Here is a 23,168-nt window from a genome sequence, read left to right on the forward strand (position 1 = left end):
CAGTCTTTATGCTAAGCTAATTGGCTGCTGGCTGTAGACTTATATTTGACAGATATAAGAGTGATTACTCTAACTCTCTGCCAGAGAGCAAACATTCCCGGTGTGGTTTGATCAGATTTACCTGACTATGGCAAGGCAACCTAAACACATGACCTACAAGTGTCATCACAATTTGATTAAAATATTCCTTAATCCTGATTGGTGCACAGATGTATGTGACACATCATTTTTCCAGCTAATTAAAAACAATGATGAGAACGCAGAGAATAAAACAAATACACAATTCTTTCATGTGAAATAACCAAAACTGAACTTAAAATTGTGCGTTCATGAGGACCCCCATCGCTCACAGTCACAAGCTGATGAGGAAATAGGTTATCAGGGCCTTTAAGCTGGATGGCTTGAATTCAAAACAGCTCCAACCAGTAACAGTCTGAATTTAACGTTTAGTTTAAGTTCTGCCAACACATCAGCAGCAGCTGTACAGCTGGAGTAGCAGTCATTATAACTGTCCAGAGGTTTTGGACAAACACTATTTCTATAAAAAAAATCATTACAGTGACTCTGTATAATTAGTAGTTAGAGAACTAGTAAGCAACATTAACCCTATTTAACTGATACTAATATGCTCCACCCAACTTCTGTACATAACTGGCTGTGTGCAAACAAGCAGGGTCACTGGTGAAGTCCTTCTCGACTTCACGCCTGCTGATATCATATTCAAACACACAGCCCAGTGCTGAAAAGAGGCCGTTTTTGAATTCAGAGCGTTTGAGAAAGACAGCACCATGGCAGCTACTCTTTGTCAGGTGATGGGCTTCCTGCTGAGTTTGTTAGGGGTGGCGGGAATAATTGCTGCGACCGGGATGGACCAGTGGGCAACGGAAGACCTCTTTGACAACCCTGTGACGGCGGTGTTCTCGTATTCGGGCCTGTGGAGGTCATGTGTCCGCCAGAGCTCTGGCTTCACAGAGTGCCGACCCTATTTCACCATTCTGGGACTGCCAGGTATGATTTTATTCATTACTAGCAACACAGAAGCAACAGCAACGAAAATACCACAGAGAACCACAAAAAATAAAAAAATAAATAAATAAAAAATATTTATCATTTTGTTGGTTGAATGCAGGAAATCACCAAACATTACTATATTGCCACTTCTACAGAATCTAAAGCAAACAGGCCATTATGGCTGCATTTTTATGTTCTATTATACAGTTACTTAATTGGAATATTGGTTCATTATTGGGGGGGAAATAAAATAAGCAGTTATATCATCAAGTTGTCACTGGTAAAAACATTAATGGACTGAGAGGAATGATATATATCAAACCATTTCAGTTCTGCGTTTCCTTAGAATGATGGGAAAATAATGATGGAAGGTCAGACCACACCCTTCCTTACGAAGGGGTGGAAATTCACATTGCAAACGTTTCCCGAAACTGGGACAAAGACTCATGAACATTTTAGGTAAACATCTGATAAGACCTGTTCCTTGTTGAAACATACATAATGATAAGCAGGAGCTCAGACACTGCCATTTTACCTCCATCCCACTGGTTGGTTAACTTTGTTTGAGCGGGACATCTAAAATGGCTGCCTCAATGATTCAGTTAATAGGATTTATGTTGTCTGCATTGGGGGAATTCTTAATAACAGCTGCAACGGCAATGGACATGTGGAGCTTGCAGGACCGATCTTTTACAGTTGTAACAAATTTTTACACATATTCTGGGTTATGGAACTCGTGTGTAGGGACATCGTATGGCACAACACAGTGCAGGCCTTATTTTACCATACTGGGGCTGCCAGGTAAGAGAATTACACTTAGAGAGAAAGAGACATTTATCGAATATTTCTCCACATGTTGGATTAAGGAGAACATTTTCCAAAGGACCTTGGAAGGTACTTTAGAATATTTGGGAGGTTTTAGGGCAGATTTTCTCCATCCTCCCTCCCTGCATAAAAATGCAGTCGACTGCAGAAAAGATGGTGTCTCTCCGGAATCAAATGGAAATTTGATGAGACATCCAAAGCTTAGCTGAGCAAGCACAAGCTTTACCAGAGTGTCACACAATGTAAAGTACATTTCCACACTCTGTACTTAACAGCTGAATGTAGTGTAGAGCATATTGTATATAAGGTCTTAAAGGCTTAAGTCTAGAATAATACAGGTACAATATCTCAGGCCATTGAGAGATGGCATTTAGGTCAATAGGCTTTATTAAATGGTGCCTTGTTTTATATCACTGCTGCTGGAAAAAACATAACTGCAATTTTGTTTGTCTGACTTTACTTTTTTTTAATTTAATTGCAAACGAATGCCATGAGCGTTGAGCTCTCTGAGCCTCTTTTAAAGCATATTCTCACCCTTTATCACTCCCAGAAAGTAATTTATTTGTGCCCTAGCATTGTTGTTCTTATACAGTATGTGTGTATTTGTACTGTTTTGTCTTTCTGATTTATTGTTTTATTGTCCTGTATGACTCGTTGAACTGCTTTTGTATGGAAATAAGATGAAGAACTTAGTAATATGTGATATATCAGAGATGATATATCAGCAACAAGGGAGGATATTTCTTGTGTAAGTCAGAAAATATCATCAGTGGAATATAGAAATAATAACTGTCCTGCCATAGCTGATGAAAGAAAATACTGAGGGTTTATTTTTTTTACCTTCTATGGAAATAGAGAAGCTGCTGCCCGTGCTGTATCTTTAGTTGTTTTTAATTGCTGAAAAAGTTTATTATTATAAATAATTTCTCTGCTCTGATTTATTCCACATTGGAATAAGCACTTAGATCTTTTACTTAGTAAAAGAGGTGATAACAGAGTAATAATACACTTACAATATAAAGTTCTGCATTCAAGTACAGAATTGAAAAGCATTAATTATATATTGTGTTATATTATTACATATTGTATATAAAAGATTGTCTTGATTGACTTGACTTACATCCTTTTGTTTCATGGATGAAAATGCATCATCATTTATTTGTTGATGATTGTATGTTTAGTACAGAAAATCTTAAAACGCAAAGTAACTAGTAGCTGTCAAATAAATGTAGTGGAGTAAAAATATTTTCCTCTGAAAGAGTTGAAGTATAAATCTTACTTACAGAACCTGAGTAAATCTACTTATGTTATTGTCCAACATTCTACATTTACAGGTTGCAAATCAATTTTATGAGCAAATAATGTGATGAGAATGTTTTTAAATGGTGTAACTTTGACTTCCAGCTCTGCTCCAAGCCGTCCGGGCCTTAATGATTGTTGGTATTGTTCTCGGAGCCATCGGCTGCCTGATCGCCATATTTGCACTGAAGTGCTTGAAAATGGGGAACATGGAGGACAACATCAAAGCCACAATGACTCTGACAGCTGGGATCCTGAACCTTCTTGCGGGTGCAGTAATGCTTTGTTCACAAAGTCTAGTTCTGTTATGACAGTGAAACCATTTTGCACGTATCAGTCCCTCCAGGAAGTTGCGATCCTAACAATGAACACATATTCAACCAATCCCTGGGAATGCTGTGTGACCATGTAATTCTGTCCTATCACCGCAACTTCTCTGCATATTTGATGAATCATTGTAGTGTCCGGCGCAAAACATTGAGTCATATGTCACCTGACGCACTTCCTTGTTCCTTGTAGTTGTGAAGATGCAGACCATGCAGACATTTGTGACGCAAACATCTCACATTCATCCTGTCCTAACAGGGCCATTTTATTCTCACTGGAACAAGTTGCCTCAGATTTTAACAGAGCTATACAAAAAAAGTACAATATCATAAGCTATTTTTTGCAATTTTCACTTTCTCAGGCAGTTGTATTGCAAAAAATGTCTTAAAACATTGCAACATGCATCACAAATAAAAAAGCTGCTGTGGAATCTGGCAGATTAGGCCGCAACAATCCCCAAAAAGCCGGCAAATTTCTGGAGTGACTGACTGATGATTCTTCATTTTTAGGAGTCTGTGGCATCGCTGGGGTGTCGGCCTTTGCCAACTTGATTGTGCAAAGTTTTCGGTTCACAACATATGCCGGCAGTGGGTTCGATACGTATGGAGGCGGTGTTGGTGGACTTACCGGATCTCTGACCCCAAGGTAAAGTCAAATCAAGATGATGAGATTAAGGTCTGCCAGAGCGCTCTGTTGTATGTTCCTATAACCACTGTCTTCTTTCAGGTACACTTTTGGCCCTGCTCTTTTCGTGGGCTGGATCGGCGGAGCTATCTTGTTCATCGGAGGTGTCATGATGTGTCTGGCCTGCCGTGGAATGACTCCAGAGAAAAATCAACGGTACGTTCCATATCACTGAAGGACTCAATAACTGTGTAGTATCTGTGACCTTTTCTGACCTTTTAAGAGTACCAGTGGGGGTAGCAGCAACTTTGATAGAGCTTCTCTCCTCCTGTACAGTAAAGTAACAGAGATGAGTAAGCTGCTAAATAGATCCAACAGAAATGTCTAGTAAGCAGGCGATACATGCAAAATACCAGTGCAGATTGTATGTTCACTGCAATTAAAGACAGAAATCTTAGCTTCTGACAAAGCTGAACAACAGTATAAAGCGAAAACCCTGCATATATTTTTGTTATGCTGTGGGCAGTAAAAATCTTCCTTTCAAATTTAAGGACACATACTCAGCAAAATGTAAATGCAGATCCTTTGGTATGTTTTTTTTCCTCTGCATATATAATGCAGAGTGCTTACAAGGCTGCTTGCAAAACGATACACAAAAGTCCCTATATTCTTCTCCTGGTCCACCTATTCCTTGTAATGAGTTTTCAATCATATTGTTTTTGACTATATTAATGTGAATGGTGGACTACACAGAGATAACAGAGTTAGTGAGAGTCTAGAAGTTGGATGATTCACTTTTTATTTAAAGTTGCTTATTTCCTGATATTCTTCAGGTACGATGGGATGGCCTACAAAGCCGCCTCTCAGCACACCATGTACAAGTCTGACACCCGACCCCGTCCGGCCTACAATGACTCCTACAGAGCCCAGAGTATGGACGGAAGGCAGAACCAGAAATTTGACTACGTGTAGAATCATTTTACTTTCATAGATACCTCTTTTTTTATATTCTACAGCTCTGTGATGAGTTTTTCACTTGTTTGCCTGCATTCATGGGAAGAGCGGTTATTTTTTTTATTTCTCTGTACTTTAATTTGGCAGAAATATTTAAGGTCTATTTTTTTTTTTTTTAGCATCATATAATCCTAATTTTGAAATGCCATTTTGTGATTTGTTTTTCTCATTTATTTTTTTTGCCAAATAAAGAAGTGTGACTCTTATTTTGTTGAAGTCAAAATTCACCACCACCATGTTACACAAAAGGAAGATGAATAATTAGAAACCTAAAGGCTGTTCAAAATGGGTGTAGAGTTACACATAACTAAATTAAAAAGGGTTACACAAACTATTTCTCATCTAGAGATTAGTTGTCACTAAACATTTACACCCAGTAACTGCTGTGTAACTGCTGTGTAGCTAACTTCACCGACAACAACAGTAACATTAGCTTGCTAATATAGCCGCAGTTTAAACTGGAGAGAATATATATTCACCGGACACATCAAAATGCTGTTTAATAATTAAGTGAACTTGTTAGAAATTACATTTCACAAAAAAAAAACACAAAAATAACAATGTAGCTTTAATTACAGAACATTGTGCCAATTATGTTAGCTTAAATGACCAAATAACGTTGGTTGTGTTAGCTTAGTCAGATTTGAATGTATTTCACTGTGTATGTACATATAAATAAAACAAAGTCATACCTACTTTAACAAAGGACTGTTTGGTCATTTTAATACACAGTTTACCAACTAAAACTGTTTTTTATCAGTTCTGTTACAGCTTGTGATGCTATAGGTGCGTTTACATAGTACATTGCTATTAACTCTGAGGATGAGTCTTAATTACAGTTTACATATTACTAAAGTCTTTGGTAGCTAAGACACATTGTTAGTTTTAATGGTGTAAGCCAATTTACTGAATCGCTAGTTAGAAACTAGCCAGGTGTTTATACTGAAGCAGAACTGTAATCAGTAACTTGGTAATGCTTCTACAAATAGCACCTGCAACACCATCCTGATGTGTGCCCTCATAATGATGTGTAATATGTAATGTAATGATAACTCTATAGTTACACCTATAAAAAAAACATATGAGTATGTGAAGACAATCACTGTTTCAGAATGCTGTTAAAACATTTACCAGAAAATATTTAATATGAAAGAAATGTAGGAGAAAATTCCAAACCAACCAATGTTCACCAGAAAAAGTTAATTTAATTTGTGCGTATCATAAAAGAGAGAATCAAAACATCTGAAATAAATAACCATATTGATTATTGTGTTGTTGTTTATCCTATTAGTGTTATCAATAGAAAATGCAGTGGTCATCAGTTAATCCGTGGTAGTTACCTGTTATCTCCAGCCCTCCAGCACCATATGATAAAATAATTGCCATGTTGTTTCAGGGTAATAGAATATAGTAAATGGCTCCCCTCAGATAGACACTGCATCTTTGATGTCAGCCCCGTTCATTGGTCAGACACTGCTCTGTATGGATCTGGACTGGTCTTTGATAGGGCAGCACAGTCTCTGGTAGTCCGTTGGGATATGTCTTTATTTCCCAGGGAACAGGCAGAAAAGGGTTTAGATAATTTGCATGAAATCACATTTCTTGATAATACAATTAATTATAATTAATCAATTAGTAATAAGTAGGTGGTAACATTTAATCACACTAACAGTGAGTCATTCATTGTTTGAATTAAATTGTTGCAAAGTAATGGCTCTGCATTCAGACAATGTGACAAACCTTTTAAAGCTCCTTTTCGGCTTCAGAGTTTTATTTTATTGCTTAATATAATTATGCTTTGGAAAGAGATCTAAAAGCATGATATGATTCACTGCACATGTTGAACTGAGCTTTACCAAGACCAACCTTTGGGACCATCACTTCTTAGATTTTGTCAGCAGGAGTTCCAGTTAACATTCGGATGAAAAAAATCACTCTTTCTTGGTAATGTTTCTGGTAAGATTGGACTTTGTAGACCCAGCTAATATATCACCATCCTTGGAGCTCTGGCCCCACCTACTGACTGAGAAATGCATCACTGCTCTGTTAGTGAAGTAAGACGTGTGATTGAGTGATTTACTGTTAGTGGTGCATGTTAAGCATGATCAGATCCCCGATGCCCTTCTTCATCTTTTCACTATCCTCCTTTTTACAGATCACCAAGACTGTGTTGATCTTTTCCACATCCTTTACGTAGGAGTGCAAAATGAAAACATTTTTTGTACTCCAATTAAATTTATGTGGTGTAATTTACTTGTCTTAAACTTGTGAGCCTGACAGTCACCACCACTTATCCCATTAGCCCCAAACAATTATGCAGATTTAATGCTTCTCTTTTGCTTGCACAATTTTTAAAACTGACACGTTTCACATTCTGCATGCAATTTTAAACTGATCATACAACTGCTTCACAGCACATATTGTCTCAGTGATTAGCATTACAGCGTCCTATTTGTGCTGTTGTTACAGTATATGTCAGTTATGCAATGGCTATAATCGAGTCAGATACAACAATAAAGAGCTGAAGGCTGTTGTGCTTTAGTTTTTTATCTTTGCCTCAGTCTCCCTCAGTTCTTACAGTATCTCAGTAGCAAAGTGTCAGCTCTTAGCAGCGGCGAGGGACAAGTTAAGGTGACACAGGTGACACGGTTATAGGTGCTGTTGTCATTGAGTGGAGCTCAGGGAACAGCTGTGCTCCAGCTCAGGCAGAACAGACCCTGAAGGTAAGTAGTGAAACAATGGAGCTGGGCAGTTGTGGGTGGAGGCTAGGACACGCCGCATCAAGCTTAGCCACATTAATCTCTCCAGTAACAATAGAAAACACATTAAAGAGCAGTGGAGGAGGATGAAGTACAGTGCTATCATAGTTCAAAACTGTTAAGCCTTTGTGGTCAAAAAACAAGAGAACTGGTCTGTGTGATACTCGGTAGTATATATTTTCCTCTAAAGTCTGCAGGTTTTGAGGAGAATGAGTCTGACTTCTGCCAGGCAACAGTAGAGATAGACGGTCTCATGTCAAATCCCATTCAACCTGGGACCGAGGGAAAACAGATTAGACAGAAGATCTGCATTGGCAAATAATGATTCCATACAGTTTCAATAGATGTTTCTCAATTAGCATATTAGCATATCCATGTGTGAGAGGGCTTGATTTGTATGAGAGGAAAGAAGAGGGCTTACACATTGCCACACACTGCCTCAGATAAAGAGATGGTTCTGTGGAAAAGCTTTTTTTTTTTTTGGCAACAGAGGAGAATAAATCTAAAACTGGTTGCTAAACAAAACCAACGCTATGCAATAATTCTTCTGAAAAGTCTGGAAGGTTTGCAGACTTCTAGATTAAGCTACCCAGAAACAAAAGTTTTGCTAATTATAATAAATCGGAGATGAGATGGGCCATTCAACATAATGAGTACATATTTTTTGGGCTTTTATTGCCTTTATTATAGTAACAGCTGAAAATAGACAGGGGTTCAGGGTTGGGTCAGATTACTTTGAAGTGTAGTCAGTTAATGAATACATATGACATGGCAATTTTTCTAAGACTCTGGATTTATTGTCAGATCGAGACTTGCAGATCAAAGCCACGGAACATAAATACACCTGCGAAGGACAAAGAAAGGTGGTGCACATGCTGACTCTGCTCTGAGTTTAGAAGACAGATCCCACGGAGGGAAGGTTTTCTAACCCCCAAGGTAAGCCCTGAACACAGCTGAGGACTGGCACTGTGGCCACAACCTGGTCCCTTACTCTCTGTTCCAGCCACTGGTGCTCTCATCACCTCCACTGCCTCTCCTCAGCCCCCAGAGCTTAAACACCACCAGCCTCAGCATGCTGGAATTATACAGTATCAGCAGGCAGGGGAAGGCCACTGCAGTGATGTAGCTGATTAAAAGCCTCTGTGGAAACTGGCTGCACATCCAGTATCTGCAGGTTGTTAACAAAACAAAAATTCAAGTCAAATTTGATTTAGATGGACTCCCAGTTAGCTCAGTGGGTAGAGCTGGCAACCCATATACTGAGGCTGAGTCCTTGCTGCAGCGGCCCAGGGTTTGAATCCGACCTGCGGCCCTTTGCTGCGTGTCATCCTCTCTCTCTGCCTCCCTCTCCTGTCTATCTTCGGCTGTCCCTATCAAATAAAGGCAATAAAAAAAACTTTAAAAATAAAAAAGAAATTTGAGTTAGATCACTTTGAATTCCTACGGGCTTGGTGGCAATGAAAAAAGCAGAGCACAGTCAGACTCACTGTATACATTTGCTAAGTAGTCAAACCTTTCGAGTGGTTTAAAATAAAAACAATGAATCCTGGTTTCTTACATCTGCGCTGTCATCGCTCAGTTGCTATAAACACTTTAAATCCCACAAAGCACTTCAGTCACTGTAGGAAGACCTGCATGGAGATAAGAAAGACACAGAATTTACTTCAACAAGCCCTGACTATGGTTGAATCTGCCTGCATTGGTTGCACAGCTGTGATAATGTGTTTAAAGGTAAGTCTGATGGTAGTCCATATTTTTCATGTTCATGGAGTGCATATTCTTTGGGATTACGGTTTGATTCTGCTGCCCCTAAGTGGCCAAAATATATATTGCAGGTTAAAAGCCTTTAAGATTTCAGTTGATGTTGGTCTTTAGTTGTGCATATGCCCAAACAAATGTACGGGGGAAAAAAGACCAAATGCCAATTGAAACATAACAAATGTAGGCCCTGGTTCCTGCATTGCACAGTTGGTAATCCCCTGTACTTGTGTGCTTGCTACAGCATGAGATACTAATACTAGAACATTACTATGTGAAAACATAAACATGGGACCAGTTTAGATGATCAAAATAACAAGTGCAAACATTTGGGGTTTATCCCAAACCTAGTGGTCTAAAATCACCTTGTGGAGCCAAAATCCTATTTTAGATCTACTTGTTCTCCAACTGTCTTCATCATTCTGAAACCATAAGACAACAAATGTTGAGGATGACTAATTTTCACTCCTGCCGCCTAAAAAGAGGCAAAAATTGTCTGATAATATTTTTCATTTACATAACATAGGAAGGTAAAACAGCATCACTAATAATCTGGAAAACTATGCTAAAGGAGTGTTCACAGAATGAATTAGAGCTCAACCGATATATTGGTTGGCCGATATTGGCCTATTGCAGATGTATCCTATCAGCGTATATGTTATCTGATACGAAAACTTTCTATTATATAACACAGAAAAAATGCTTGTGGTAATATACTGGTATCACTGCAACGTTTCTCCAGCACAGTGTGCTGTGATTTACAATACTGTGGCAAGCAGCAATGTTAAATTACTGAACATGTTAAAGAATATTAAACATTATTTATATGTACATTTGCATAGTCATATCAGTGCACAATCCACATAGAAAAGGTCTATTTTCATTCCAGATCAAAAATTCATTATATCAATTATATAACTATATTGATAATCTGTGAATAAAGCTTGCTGACACATGTCTTCATTTTAGTTAGCCTACTCTTTCTTTCTGTTTGTCGCTGATGGAAGCTGGTGGAGTTTTGGTCTGACAATGTCCACAAAAAAACAATACAGTGCTGTTAGTTTTCCATATGCAAATCACATTGTATTGTTTGCTTCATTCAATGACCCATGGATTTTCTCTGGTTTGTAGTAGATATATATATATATAATAGGAATTTCATTACCAGCAAAGACAATAAAGAGTTGATTATCATCACTTTTCCCAACACATGAAAGCCTTTCTATCACCTATTATTATTACACAGGAGGTCACATCCAGTGACCTCTTGCACTGTTTGACCTAGCTGTGTTCAAAAAGCAGAGACTGACACAATCTCACATCCACAAAACATTTAGAAGAGAACTTATGGTTGCCTGATACATCCCCAATTTTCTGATAATATAGTTAAGTATTTCAACACACTTCCCTCCTCACAGTGGATGAGGAAGTACACTTATTTGAGAATAACATAACTGTAATCAGTGGTTTAGATAGCAGGGTTCATGCTTTTCTTCTTCCTGCTACTGCTCTGTGCTGTCATTGGACATTGAGTTTCAGATCAGCTGCTCTATTATAAGGTGAAATACCACAATGCATTGTCTTCTAATCAGAGATATGTTCCTCTGAAATCACTATCATTCTGTAAAATGTGTGAGGAAACATTCTCATTGCTTGAGCTAAACTTTTACAAATTGCCTTCAATATTACCTGAGCCTGCCTGATTTAGTTTATCATAGGTTGACTATCTAACAGTCACATGTGACCTATAGGTGACTTATGACACATACCAATATAAAAGGCCCGTATGCCAAGGTAAAATCTTCAAGCCAGCAACCCAAAGTGTCTTTATATCTTTCTCGGCTCTGATTGGTTGTTTCCGTAAAGGCCGGTGGAGTCTTGCAGATTCTGATATTTTCACAGACCTGACCTGTCTCATGTACTACTGTCAGATGTCTGTCATTGCCTATGAGAAGGTGGACATATTGACAAATAAGAAATAAATGACAGCAAATTTACATGCAAGCACCATTAAGTAAAGCAGAAGAGTTAAAACAATCATAAAGGATCATATAAGCAAAAGTGTCATGAATACTGGGACTGGAAGACATCTTCACAATGTACAAAAACATGTAGACATTGGTGGATTACAGAGCAGGAGCCCAAAGGAAGAAATGTCCTAGGACACACAGGAAAAAATCATACACCCCATATCAAAGGCAAGCATCCTAGTGGACTATGCACTAACTTCACTTCTTCCCCGGAGTTCTTGTGCTTTTCTCTCTCTCTCTCTCTCTCTCTCTCTCTCTCTCTCTCTCTTTCACCCCAACTGGTCGAGGCAGACGACCACCCACCTAGAGCCGAAGGATCTGTCCTAGGTTTCTGCCTTTTAACAGGCAGTTTTTCCTTGCCCCTGTCACCAAGGTCTTGCTCATGGTGGTACTGTTGGGTCTCTGTAATTAATGTTATAAAGAGTTCGGTCTAGACCTGCTCTATTTGAAAAGTGTCCTGAGATAACTTCTGTTATGAATTGGCGCTATACAAATAAAACTGAATTGAAAAAAATTGAATTGAATTGTAATAAACCGAAAACTGTCAAACATGTATTATTAGACCGCAGCAAATATGATCAAAGGTACAAAATAATGAAGAGTACATAATCCTTTAATTACGACGGAGTAGGGCCATACTGAGAGAAAAAAAAATTGGGAGGGGGAAATAACGAGAATAAAGTCATAATATTAAGTCTACGAGAATAAAGTCGTAACATTACAAGAATAAAGTCATAATTTTATGAGAACTGTCAGCCTGTTGGCTCAGCCAGCAAACCTGTTAAAAGACGAACTCATCAATACTTTAGCTTACCTGTTGACTGTACGGTGCGACCAGCGAATAATAGAGAATTGAGTTAATTGTTTTTTTCCAGTCCAGCAGGTGGCGGTAATGCACCTACAAGACCGTTTGCCAACCGCCATTAAAATCAGAAGAATCAGAAGAAGAAGATGATGAAGCTGATGATGGTTCTTGCTGCAACAAGCGTATGAAGCACTGTGTACATTACAGTAATGTAGTTTGGGGTCGCCAGCTTTTAAATGGACGCAGCTAACGTTAGCTCGACCCTGCAGGCTGTCGCTGGAGTTGAAAGAATACAAACCGAGATGATGACGTTAGCATGAGCTTTACGTGGCTTTATAATGATAGTTAGCGGAGAGGCTAGCTAATGTTAGGTTGTTAACGTTGAGTTAATCCTGTTGGACGGCTGTTATGTATCAACTAACGTTAGTTAATGGCGCCGGACAGCTAACATGAGCGACATTTATTTCCATGTAGCTGAGGTGAATCGACTCAGATGAGTTGGTCGGCAGTGTAAACTTCTTCTCTGGGTTAGTCATTAGCAGCGGACCTGAGGCATTTCACCGTTTAGCTGCTGCTATCCGCGGCATGCTTCCTCTGGTTGTTTGATGGGGCTTTTAAGGACCACGATGCCGCCCAAGTTCCAGCTTTTGGCTCTTTTGGCATTCGGAGTGGCGATGCTGTTTATTGAGAACCAGATCCAGAGACTGGAGGAGTCAAGAGCCAGACTCGGTAAGACCAAAACACAGCTGCTGAACTGTAAGAACAGGTTACTGCATGGATGTTGTGTTCATGCAAAGTGCTGCTTGAGTCTTTAAAATGATATTCCAGTCGGAAATGTTGTTGGCAAAAGGTTGGAGTAGTATATATATACACTATATATTATAGTGTTAGTGCTTGGAGCATATGAAGGAAACAGTTTACACTCACCACACTGAGTTCAGTCTGTTGAGGGAGGCCTGGGACATTAATACAAAGCGCTTGAACTAATGTTTACCTGGTTTTATATGCTTATACATCATTTATCTGACTTTATATGACTCCTGAGTTGGTTTCTTCTCTCCAACTAGTTTTGACTAACAACTATTTAAAATAGCAGTTGTTAAAAAAGACTAAAGCACATTTTAAAAACACCCAGTTACAAAGTGCTTCACAGATAAAGATAAATAAAGATAAAAACACATGTGAAATGCAAGTACATACACACATATGTACATACAAGCAGAAATAGATATACACATATGCATAACACACAACAAGGTAAAGGCAAACAGCATTTATAAAAAGGCTAACCTATAAAAGTGAGTTTTTAGCAATCCCTTTAAATAAATCATTAAATCAGCACATCTGATGGGAAGGGGGGAGGCTATTCCAAAGGTTAGGAGCTGCAACTGAAACAGCTCACCTCTGGATTTAAAATGTGTACGGGGACAGATAGAAGGTATTGCTTGGAAGATCGGGGCGGCCGGGAGCAGGAATAGGGGAAAAAATATATACATAATAACATAAAAGTAAATGTGTTTTATCCATTAATCACTTAATTTACAATACAGCCAGTCAATGAATTGAGATGAGTCGTGTTCATGTGATCATGCAGCAAAGCTTTACAGAGCAAACACAAAGATATGTCAGAGGTATACATGTTTTGACCCAAAAAATAATCACACTACACAATATGTTTGAGCTGCAATGAGTAGTTGACTAATCAATTATTCAATTCAATCAATAGAAAAATGATTGCCAACTAGTCATTTTTCATGAAACAATGAGAGAAAATGCTGTTTTCAGCATCTCAAATATGGAGATTGAAAGACATCACTTGGATGGACATTTTTCACTATTTTCTACCAAATGATTTAATAGATAAATCTATAAAGTTATTGATTTGATTGATTATAAAAATAACCATTAGTTGCAGCCCTACCAATGCAAAAACTGTGTTCACTCAAGTTCAAACAGGCACATCCAACCAGCTGCATTACACATGCCTGTACCTGCATTGAGTTCCTGTGACTCACATCAAACCAAAAACAAAAAAATGTTCTCACCTGTAGCTTTTCTTCTTCATTTTGGATCCTAAAAGTGGACATCTACTGTATAGCAGACCTGTAGTGTTTAGGAAATACTGTATGTATCAAACAGAAACTAACTCATTCACACACCGATGCACAGAATAGGGAGCAATTTGGTGTTCAGTATCTTGCTCAAGGATACTTCGACACATGGCGGGAGGAGCCGGGGATCGAACCAACAACCTTCCGATTAGTGGACGACCCACTCTGCCTTTGAGCCACAGCCGGCAGCCTTACTAGAATGGTCACTAGTGGGCCCTTTCACTTCAAATCTGTGATACAAACGCAGGTTTAATAGACTAAAGCAGACACTTGTGTAAACCAAGGTTAGTCTAGACATGAGAGTACTGGTTCTGAACTCCACTCTACTAATTTAATCCTTGTAGAAACTGTACAGTAAATAAAGCTGAATGTTGCCTGGTATGAGGTGTGCCAATGCATATATATTACTGTGTGGTGCATGGCATGTGTCAAAACAAGAAGCTTAATGCTCCAATATAATGGAACCCAAGATAATCCACAGACCTTGTTGCAAGAGGAAAAATAAGAAAAATAGAAATGTATTTTAGATTTGGAGTAGACTGTCCCTTCAACCATAAGATAGTGAGTAACTAACCACCTGCACATTTACTGTATTATGTCTTAAAGAAGAGGGAAATTAAAAAGGCAGAGAGACCATCCATCTGCCTTCAAATGCAGCCTAACAATCCCCCTGCATGGCTTCTGTCTCCTCATGGTGTCAGACACTGAAGAGCTGCCACGGCAGCAGGAGGCCTGCATCACATTGAGTGACACACAGCCGGTCCAAGGCCATTCCTGTAATTGGTTTTAATTAACATTGTGTTGGAGAAAAGAAGTGGGAGAAAACACTTTTAATTATGCCTCCTGTCAATATTATCATCAAAAGCTTAATTACTTGTTTCGATGTTTTGAAGGTCTATGTTGTTTTCTTTAATTAAGGCATGCTAACACAAGTCTCGCTGGCTTCACATTCTAAACTACTTGTTCATTTATACAACTGATGCACCTTTGTCTTCATTGTTGTGTTTGTGGCCTCACACCTGCTGTGCGTGCTGCCAAATGAGAATAACAAGCGCCAACTAACTTGTGTCTCATTAAAATCCAGCCAGCAGGTTCAACATCATATAAACTGAAGATTGTATTGATTCACTAAAGAAAAGGATGGCACAAACAACCAAACAATCAAAATGAGCTATATTTCTTTTCAAAGGCATACGTGTCTGATTGTTAATGGTAAATGTAATCTTCTGCCCGTACAGAGCGTACCATTGCCAGACACGAGGTGGCTGAAGTAGAGCAGCGTCACAGGAAAGATGCCGGGCGGGAATTGTCACCACCAGCAGACAAAGACGACATGGTCATCATCTACAACCGAGTGCCCAAGACGGCCAGCACGTCCTTCACGAACATCGCCTACGACCTGTGTGGGAAGAACCGCTTCCACGTCCTGCACATCAATACGACCAAAAACAACCCTGTCATGTCTCTGCAAGACCAGGTGAGACCATCAGCCATTGCTGTATGTAGATGCAATGTGCATGTGGTGCAAATTAAAACAAGATCATTCAAAAGATGAAGGGTCAGAATTGAACTGAAAATACCAGCCAATAAAAGCTGCTAGACAGAAACTTGTTCCACCTCTCACATGAGCACATTTCTGCCATAATGCTAATAATACTGTACTTAATACAACAAAGAAGAAGAGTGCTCTGCTGGCACAACAGGTGCTGTTCTTATGACAGGCTTGTGGGCACTTTGATCATCACAACTGAAAATCTGGAGTTAAAAATAGACCTTTGCTGTGGACAGAGTGCTGCGAGTTGCACTGGTTGTAACATGAAACATTGGGATGTATCTGCCTTTAATACAAAGAGCGAAGGACAGTAAAAGAAGAGATCTGTGGCTTTAGGCCATCAGTCAGTCAGTCAGCATGTGTCCATCTGTGGCTAACTTCACAGGTTAGTTAATACTGTTACTGAGTAAATGACGTGCTGATTCTAACTGCAGATTGAAGAGAATCAGAAAGAAGTCTTAGTGATGGTGTAAAGTTTTTATTGTGAAAATATATGGCCCAACAATTAAACTCCTGCTTTTAAAGTTTTGAGTTTGATTTGACAGCGTGGAGCTAAGGGTATTTTAACCTTAATAATCACATAAACTGAGCTGACCTATCTTCTAATAACGAACCTTCTAAAACAGCGTAAAGTAATGTAGGAAAGGTCGGCTCGTAGTAAAAAGTCGATTAATAAACAGAAACGGCACTTCCGCTTCGGCACAACGATATGATTAGTTTACAGTAACGTCACAATGGAGGGAAGACCAAAACAGAAAGATGAAGTGTCTTAATGACAAACAGTGTCAGATGTCAGAAATATGAGATTCATCCGCCCACTTTGATGGAGACAGACTGAAAGGACACTCATCGACTTTCTTTATTTCGTCTTTATAACGACTTTGCTGGCCATAGGAATGTGATAGGATAACTAAAAACCCATACCATATTCTTGTTTTATGTTATTATATTGGCAAAAACCTCGGAATTTGCATTTGCCACCAGTCACCTAAACGGGGGCGGGGGCCTTGCACTAAGGCCAGGCCAAGTGCCCGGGTGGGCTGCTCTCGTCTATTAGCAGTGATTTAACATTTTTCCATCTCAGCATGCTCGTTTTCCCAATTAACGTAATGGCAAAGAATAAATTGGGTTAGATCCCAGGAATGAAAGTTGGTTGAGTGAGTTATTAGCAGTGTGGGAGTAGCGTAGTGTTATGAAGTAACGTTAACATAATTCCTCTAATATTTCAGAAGACGGTATAAAAGCACAGCGCGTTTGAACACATCCCCTTCATTTTCTGATCTAAAGTCACCTGACAGTTCAGGAAATGTGTGCCTGCCTTCTGTTCATATAATTATTTAATAATTATAATCGTATTATAATAATAATGTCCTCTGATTATTTAACTCACTACTGTTGCAAAGCTCTGTATGTATAATGTAATGTAATATGTGTCTTCTACTGAAGACAGTAAGTGTAGCTCACGGGTAGAAACGGTGTTGCTGCCCTCTGATGGTTGGGAGTAGTAGTAACGAGATACATTGTCCTTGTCCCACAGTTACATTAAAATAATAGACAGCTGTGTGCATTAATAAGAGAGTTTGAGCAGACATTTGAAATGAATGCTTAAGTTAGTCTCCTCACTAATTAATTACTTTTACAAGCAGTAATTAATAAAGTACTTTTGAGAGAAGTAACTAGAAACTGATTACTCTTTTTCAGTAACTTGCCCAACACTGAGTACAAGCTCACCCCTGCCTTTTGATTAACTGGATAAACTAATTCAGTTTGAAGAAGCCACACACTAGGGAACCACAGCAGGAGAACAAAGTTTGAGTCGGGGTGCATGTTTTATAAGCTCCAGAAAAAATGTGAGGCATCAGCACATATTGCAGCCTGTTACACTGGTTGCATTTATATTGCTGCCAGTACATTGTAGGACACAGTGTAAATGCCTCAAAGCTATGCTCGTGTTATTTTTGGCTGCTGGAGCCAAGGTAATATCCTGTCTGCCATCTCACAACAGGCTGCCCCCCCTCCATCTCACAAACAGTCTGTTTCCTCTGCACAGGATAAAACAGAGACGACGGGAACGAATCAATGCGCTGGCACATCAGAGCCCAACTCATTTTACTACAGGAACATTCACATGTGTGTCCAATAATAGCATTGAGCTTAGCCAAAACTGGTCAGTGTGTTTGACTTTGTCTTATTTTTACTCTGTCGGACCGCAGAGTGTGTGTCAAAGATAACAGTAATAAATGGAGGTGGTGTGCGGGTCTGTAAGAAGGCTATTCACAACCAAAGGGCAGTGGCTGGAAATTGGTTCTGTTTGATGTTAACTGATGAAATGTGTTCTTTTTCTAGTCACACGTATATGAGACATCACACAGCTGTTGAAACATGGCCACTCATATTACATAAACCTAGGTGTGTGTTTTGTCTGAAACCCGACTGTTGGTAGGATAAGCTGCGTGTTATGATAATTCAAAGACCTCTTTTTTAAGCCCAATAACACATTTTATCATAGTTTGTCATTTGCTACATTGGTATGAATAAACACAGGGCATAGCATTCACATGTCTATGTTTTGGTTGAAGCAAAAGTTAACTGTTGAGAGCCTCTGCTTTGCGATCCAATGTGATTTCCATACAATACATTCTCACTTAACCTCTCCTACGATGTCCACTGCACAGACTCACTACAGCCTTTTAGACCGTGTGAAGATGGGAAGAGTCAGTGTCTCCTGAGCACATACATACAATTGTATCAGTGAAGCGATCCATTTTCACTTCTTGTCCGTGTGTTTTCTGTTGTTGCTGTGTTTTTCCATTTGCATCTGCTGCTCCATAATTAGTTTCCATTATCTTTGGCTACAGGTGCGCTTTGTCAGGAATGTCACCTCATGGAGAGAGATGAAGCCCGGCTTCTACCACGGCCATGTAGCTTATCTGGACTTCTCAAAGTAAAGCCCTTCATTTCCTGTAACACCATTAATAACCAGATTAGTTACAAACAGTTAGCAGAGCAGATAAAGGGAGGTCATGTATTGATTGCTAACGTGTGCTTTAGTGTTGATTAATTGCATTGTTGTCCTTATCTCCCCTGACACTATCATTTCACTGATCACAGGTAATTATCCTAATGGTGTAAGTGTTCCTCTGTGAGAGAGACCCTGTTAACTCCCTGATGCTGCCACACATTCACTGATGGAAAGGCTGATTCTTTACTGCAATAAACACTGTTAATTAGGCGGAGAAGCGTGGCAGATTCCTGCTGTGTTGGATGTGTCTGCTCAATGCAAACAAAATCTTTAAAGATATGTCAACCCATTTCTTTTTGTCTAGATATGGGGCGAAGGGTAAGCCGATGTACATAAATGTGGTGCGGGACCCCATTGAGCGCCTGGTGTCATACTACTACTTCTTACGTTTTGGAGACGACTACAGACCAGGTCTTCGACGAAGGAAACAAGGGGACAAAAAGGTCTTTTATTTAGAGCTCATCAGTCTTACTCAAAGAAAGCTTTTGTTTGAAGGCCCATTGTCTGTCTGCACATAAATGTATGATAGCAAGTGGCTCTGTTGTCTTTCAGACCTTTGATGAGTGTGTGTCATCCGGGGGGTCTGACTGTGCTCCTGAGAAGCTCTGGCTGCAGATCCCCTTCTTCTGCGGCCACCATTCAGAGTGCTGGTGAGTGGGCTGCACCTGCCTCATCACACGCTGAACACAATCACAGTAAACGTTTGTTATTAATTGTTTGCAATTTTCAGATCGGAAGAGCCACAGTTCTAATAATAACTCGCACAATTAACAGCGACTCAACAGGCAGCAGCAAGTCAAAGTTTAAGCAGGTGGCTGATTTCATTTACATTAGCAAAGATAGTTGTGTGGAGGAAGAAACGCTGTGTGTTTTCGCTATTCGTAAGAGATCTTTATCTTCATAAACAACATCTCTTAGTTAACTTATGCGAGCATCATATAATGCTTTTAAGTTTCTCAGTTTAGAAGAATACTCTACTGATTTAGCACTGCACTCGAGAGCTGCATCGGGTTAGGATCCCGCGGGACCCAGCGCAAATCTCATGGGAGTGGGGTTTTTTTTTTTTTTTCTTTCACTGCTGGGGGCAGGAGGGGGCAGCCAAAAGTAAATCCTGGTGGCTCCCAGGATTTATCTTGCGCCACTTTAGAAGGATGGAGACAGTCAACAAATGAAGTTCAGATTAAGATTAAAGCAGCAATAGCAAAGGAGTCATTTGGAGTCATTTCTTACTGATGCAGTAAAATAACCTTTTCACCTGCGACACAGGAGAAGGTCCCGATTGGGAGCTGTTAAAAAGGAACTCCTGTTGCTCTGTGAGGCTAGCTTTAAGGTGCAGAACAGACGGCTGTATCATCGGTTTGTCGGTCAGATAACTAAAACATCGTCAACTGCAAAATATTACATCACTTTTGAATGCCATGATTATATCTCAGTTTATCGGATTCACTGAGTGTGATGTTAGGATTTAGTTGTATCTACCGGTCTAGTTGCAGATTGCAACAAAGCATGAAACTACCGTGGAAACATGGCTGTTCAACATGGCACCCTCCTCGTCTGTAGGGAGAAACGTGGATAGAAAGGTAATAAAAACAGCAGTTCTTATTTTAAGGTGATTCTACACTAATGAAAACATACCTCAACCCTCAAACCCAATAATGTGAAGTTTTAGCCCTTAAATATGATTTTGACAGGTCTTAAAAAATGGATTGGATTAATGAAGTTAACTTTGCTGTTTTTGGGAAAAAGATTCTTTTGATCATGCTGTAAAAACTATAAAACGAAACTCAGATGGAACCAAGACCGATTTTCTTTCATATTGTTCATACTTTTTTGCTAGTATGGATGTAAAATAGATCTTAAATTTAATTCATATTGGTCTTAAAAAGGTCTTTATCCAACCAGTCATCAATGAGCAACTGCAGAAACAAGATAATATTGTGATTATGCTTGGTGCAATCTTGTTAAATGTAGTCCCCTAACACAAAAACTCAAACTAATTGCAACAGAAAATAATTACAGTTTAACTCGCCATATTGATATTCCCCAAATAGGTCAGCACTACAGCACATAGTGAAACTTGGGACATGTAACATCAGAAGCAAATCATTGAATGTGTTCTGCACAGAGTCTACATTAGGGCCGACACAGCAGAAACAGCAACCGATTGATCTCAGATTTACTGATATTTTATGTGCTGGTTTGTGTGCAGGAATGCGGGCAGCAGATGGGCCCTGGAACAGGCCAAATACAACCTGGTGAATGAATACCTGCTAGTTGGAGTGACTGAAGAGCTGGAGGACTTCATCATGATCCTGGAGGCAGCACTGCCACGCTTCTTCAAGGGGGCCACAGAGCTCTACAAAACAGGTACCAACACAACACACATCACCCCACTGTCAACTTTCTGTCCTCTCTGTTGGTTGTGAGGTTGCTTTGTACTGTCGTAACGCTGCCTTGTCTAGACTGACAGACTCATTAAATCTTCTTATGTTCCTCCAGGAAAGAAGTCCCATCTGCGAAAGACCACCGAAAAGAAGCCCCCCACCAAAGAGACAATAGCCAAGCTGCAGCAGTCCGACATCTGGAAAATTGAAAATGAGTTTTATGAGTTTGCACTCGAACAGTTTCAGTTTGTGCGTGCCCACGCTGTCAGGGAAAAGGATGGAGAACTTTATATCCTGGCTCAGAGCTTCTTCTATGAAAAGATCTATCCCAAAGTGAACTAAAAGGGAAGCCAGGAAAGGGACACGGGCTGCACAGGGACTTAGAAGTCATTTACACTGGCAGGAAAAGACACAGGTTCACCGAGTGATGCTGGTGAACGCTTGAATGCTTTTTCTGAGAATTTTGACCTCTACAGTTCAGAAAATCCCTTTCAGATGGAATTTCTACGAAGAATGTGTCTAATTTTTTTTATTGCTGGTGCAGCTGTTGAGAAAAGGAGCGTTGGTCTGAACTGTGAGACAGAAGTCCAGCCCAGAGCAGGGTGAAATAGTGATACATCTCACAGCCCAAACACAAGCAGCCTGTGATTTTACAACATTCTGTTTTTGGCTCAGTTTGAAAGCATATTTAAAATGTGTTTTTCTGTGCCCCTGACAGGTTAGAGAAAGGGAATCAGCTGAGAAAGATATCCAGCTTGTATTATACATACACTAGGTTATTGGTGCACAAATTCTTGTTTACATAGTTACAGAAGATAAAACTGTTACAGAACAAAAAGATCAGAGCTGCATTTATGAGCATGCAGTGAACATGTTTTTGGACCAAATGGTAGCAGAAGAAAATAGATTGGACCATAGCATCCTTTGGTGCGTGACTAGTAATTTTTTACCCCGCTGAGATGTTTTTTTTTTTTAGACGTTTAACACATTGCATCAGTATTTTATGACAGGGATAGTGCTGTGCATCTTCGGTCCAACTGATAGCCGCTGTTTCAGCCAGTGAAAGGACCACAGCTGGAGAAAAGTACCAATCAAAAATGAATCGAATGTTTTGAGTACAGGGTTTACCAGAGCTGTGACTTGTTCATGCTTTCATGTTCAGCAGAAAAAGATGGAGCCGGAGGTCGAACTGATAGTGCCTTTATTACAACGTTTAGGACTCGTTTCCAACGATCCCACAATCATGTTTCTCTTTTTTGTGTGTATTCTGATGAACTGCAGTTCCCTTTTCTCTTCTGTTTCACACTTACCCCATTAACAACCTAAACATAAATACATGACTGCAAATTTCTTGGCTCATTTTATTCTCACTGTATTCTCTACCAAGAGTTGTTGCCTGTGTCGAGTGTGTGTTTGTGTCTTGTTACTCATGGTGACACTGACAAGCAGGAAGCAGCTTGGAACACTGTCACTTGCATTAGTTATCACTGTGAGGCAGTTTTTAATGGCACCACTGTTGGATTCTGAATTAGCTGGTTTTTAAAGCTTTTGAAATTGTGCTTCCATAAGGGGGAAGGACCTGGGAGAGGACCTGCTTGTTTACTGAGACACAAATTGGTCCAAACTGTGGCAGGGAGACTGTAGTCC

The 23,168-nt window shown here is 39.6% G+C and overlaps 2 protein-coding genes and 1 long non-coding RNA gene across 5 annotated transcripts; 2 read left to right on the forward strand and 1 right to left on the reverse strand.

Annotated features, from left to right (window-relative positions):
• Positions 1 to 689: 689 nt before the first annotated feature.
• On the forward strand, positions 690 to 5,306 carry LOC127350443 (claudin-18-like). Of its 3 annotated transcripts, none has more exons than XM_051377097.1 (5): positions 690 to 1,008; positions 3,241 to 3,405; positions 3,972 to 4,107; positions 4,189 to 4,302; positions 4,920 to 5,306. In XM_051377097.1, exons 1-5 carry the CDS (start codon positions 789 to 791, stop codon positions 5,056 to 5,058), a joined length of 774 nt encoding a protein of 257 aa, XP_051233057.1. In that variant the 5' UTR covers positions 690 to 788; the 3' UTR covers positions 5,059 to 5,306. The 3 variants fall into 3 exon arrangements, with proteins under 3 accessions (XP_051233057.1, XP_051233059.1, XP_051233058.1); XM_051377098.1 differs by lacking the exon at positions 690 to 1,008 and adding an exon at positions 1,534 to 1,812; XM_051377099.1 differs by lacking the exon at positions 4,920 to 5,306 and having other exon boundaries at positions 4,189 to 4,321.
• A 3,240-nt stretch (positions 5,307 to 8,546) lies between these two features.
• LOC127350450 (uncharacterized) lies at positions 8,547 to 12,531 on the reverse strand. Its single transcript, XR_007880569.1, has 3 exons — positions 12,462 to 12,531; positions 9,418 to 9,490; positions 8,547 to 9,229 (listed from the first exon to the last, which is right to left on the reverse strand). It is a non-coding gene; the product is annotated as an uncharacterized LOC127350450 (long non-coding RNA).
• A 56-nt stretch (positions 12,532 to 12,587) lies between these two features.
• Positions 12,588 to 22,868, forward strand: hs2st1b (heparan sulfate 2-O-sulfotransferase 1b). Its single transcript, XM_051377096.1, has 7 exons — positions 12,588 to 13,181; positions 15,802 to 16,040; positions 18,974 to 19,059; positions 19,442 to 19,580; positions 19,690 to 19,787; positions 21,347 to 21,504; positions 21,637 to 22,868. Exons 1-7 carry the CDS (start codon positions 13,058 to 13,060, stop codon positions 21,861 to 21,863), a joined length of 1,071 nt encoding a protein of 356 aa, XP_051233056.1. The 5' UTR covers positions 12,588 to 13,057; the 3' UTR covers positions 21,864 to 22,868.
• Positions 22,869 to 23,168: the final 300 nt, after the last annotated feature.

This window comes from Dicentrarchus labrax, unplaced genomic scaffold (genome assembly GCF_905237075.1).
Source record: "Dicentrarchus labrax unplaced genomic scaffold, dlabrax2021, whole genome shotgun sequence".
Taxonomy (NCBI): Eukaryota; Metazoa; Chordata; class Actinopteri; family Moronidae; genus Dicentrarchus; species Dicentrarchus labrax.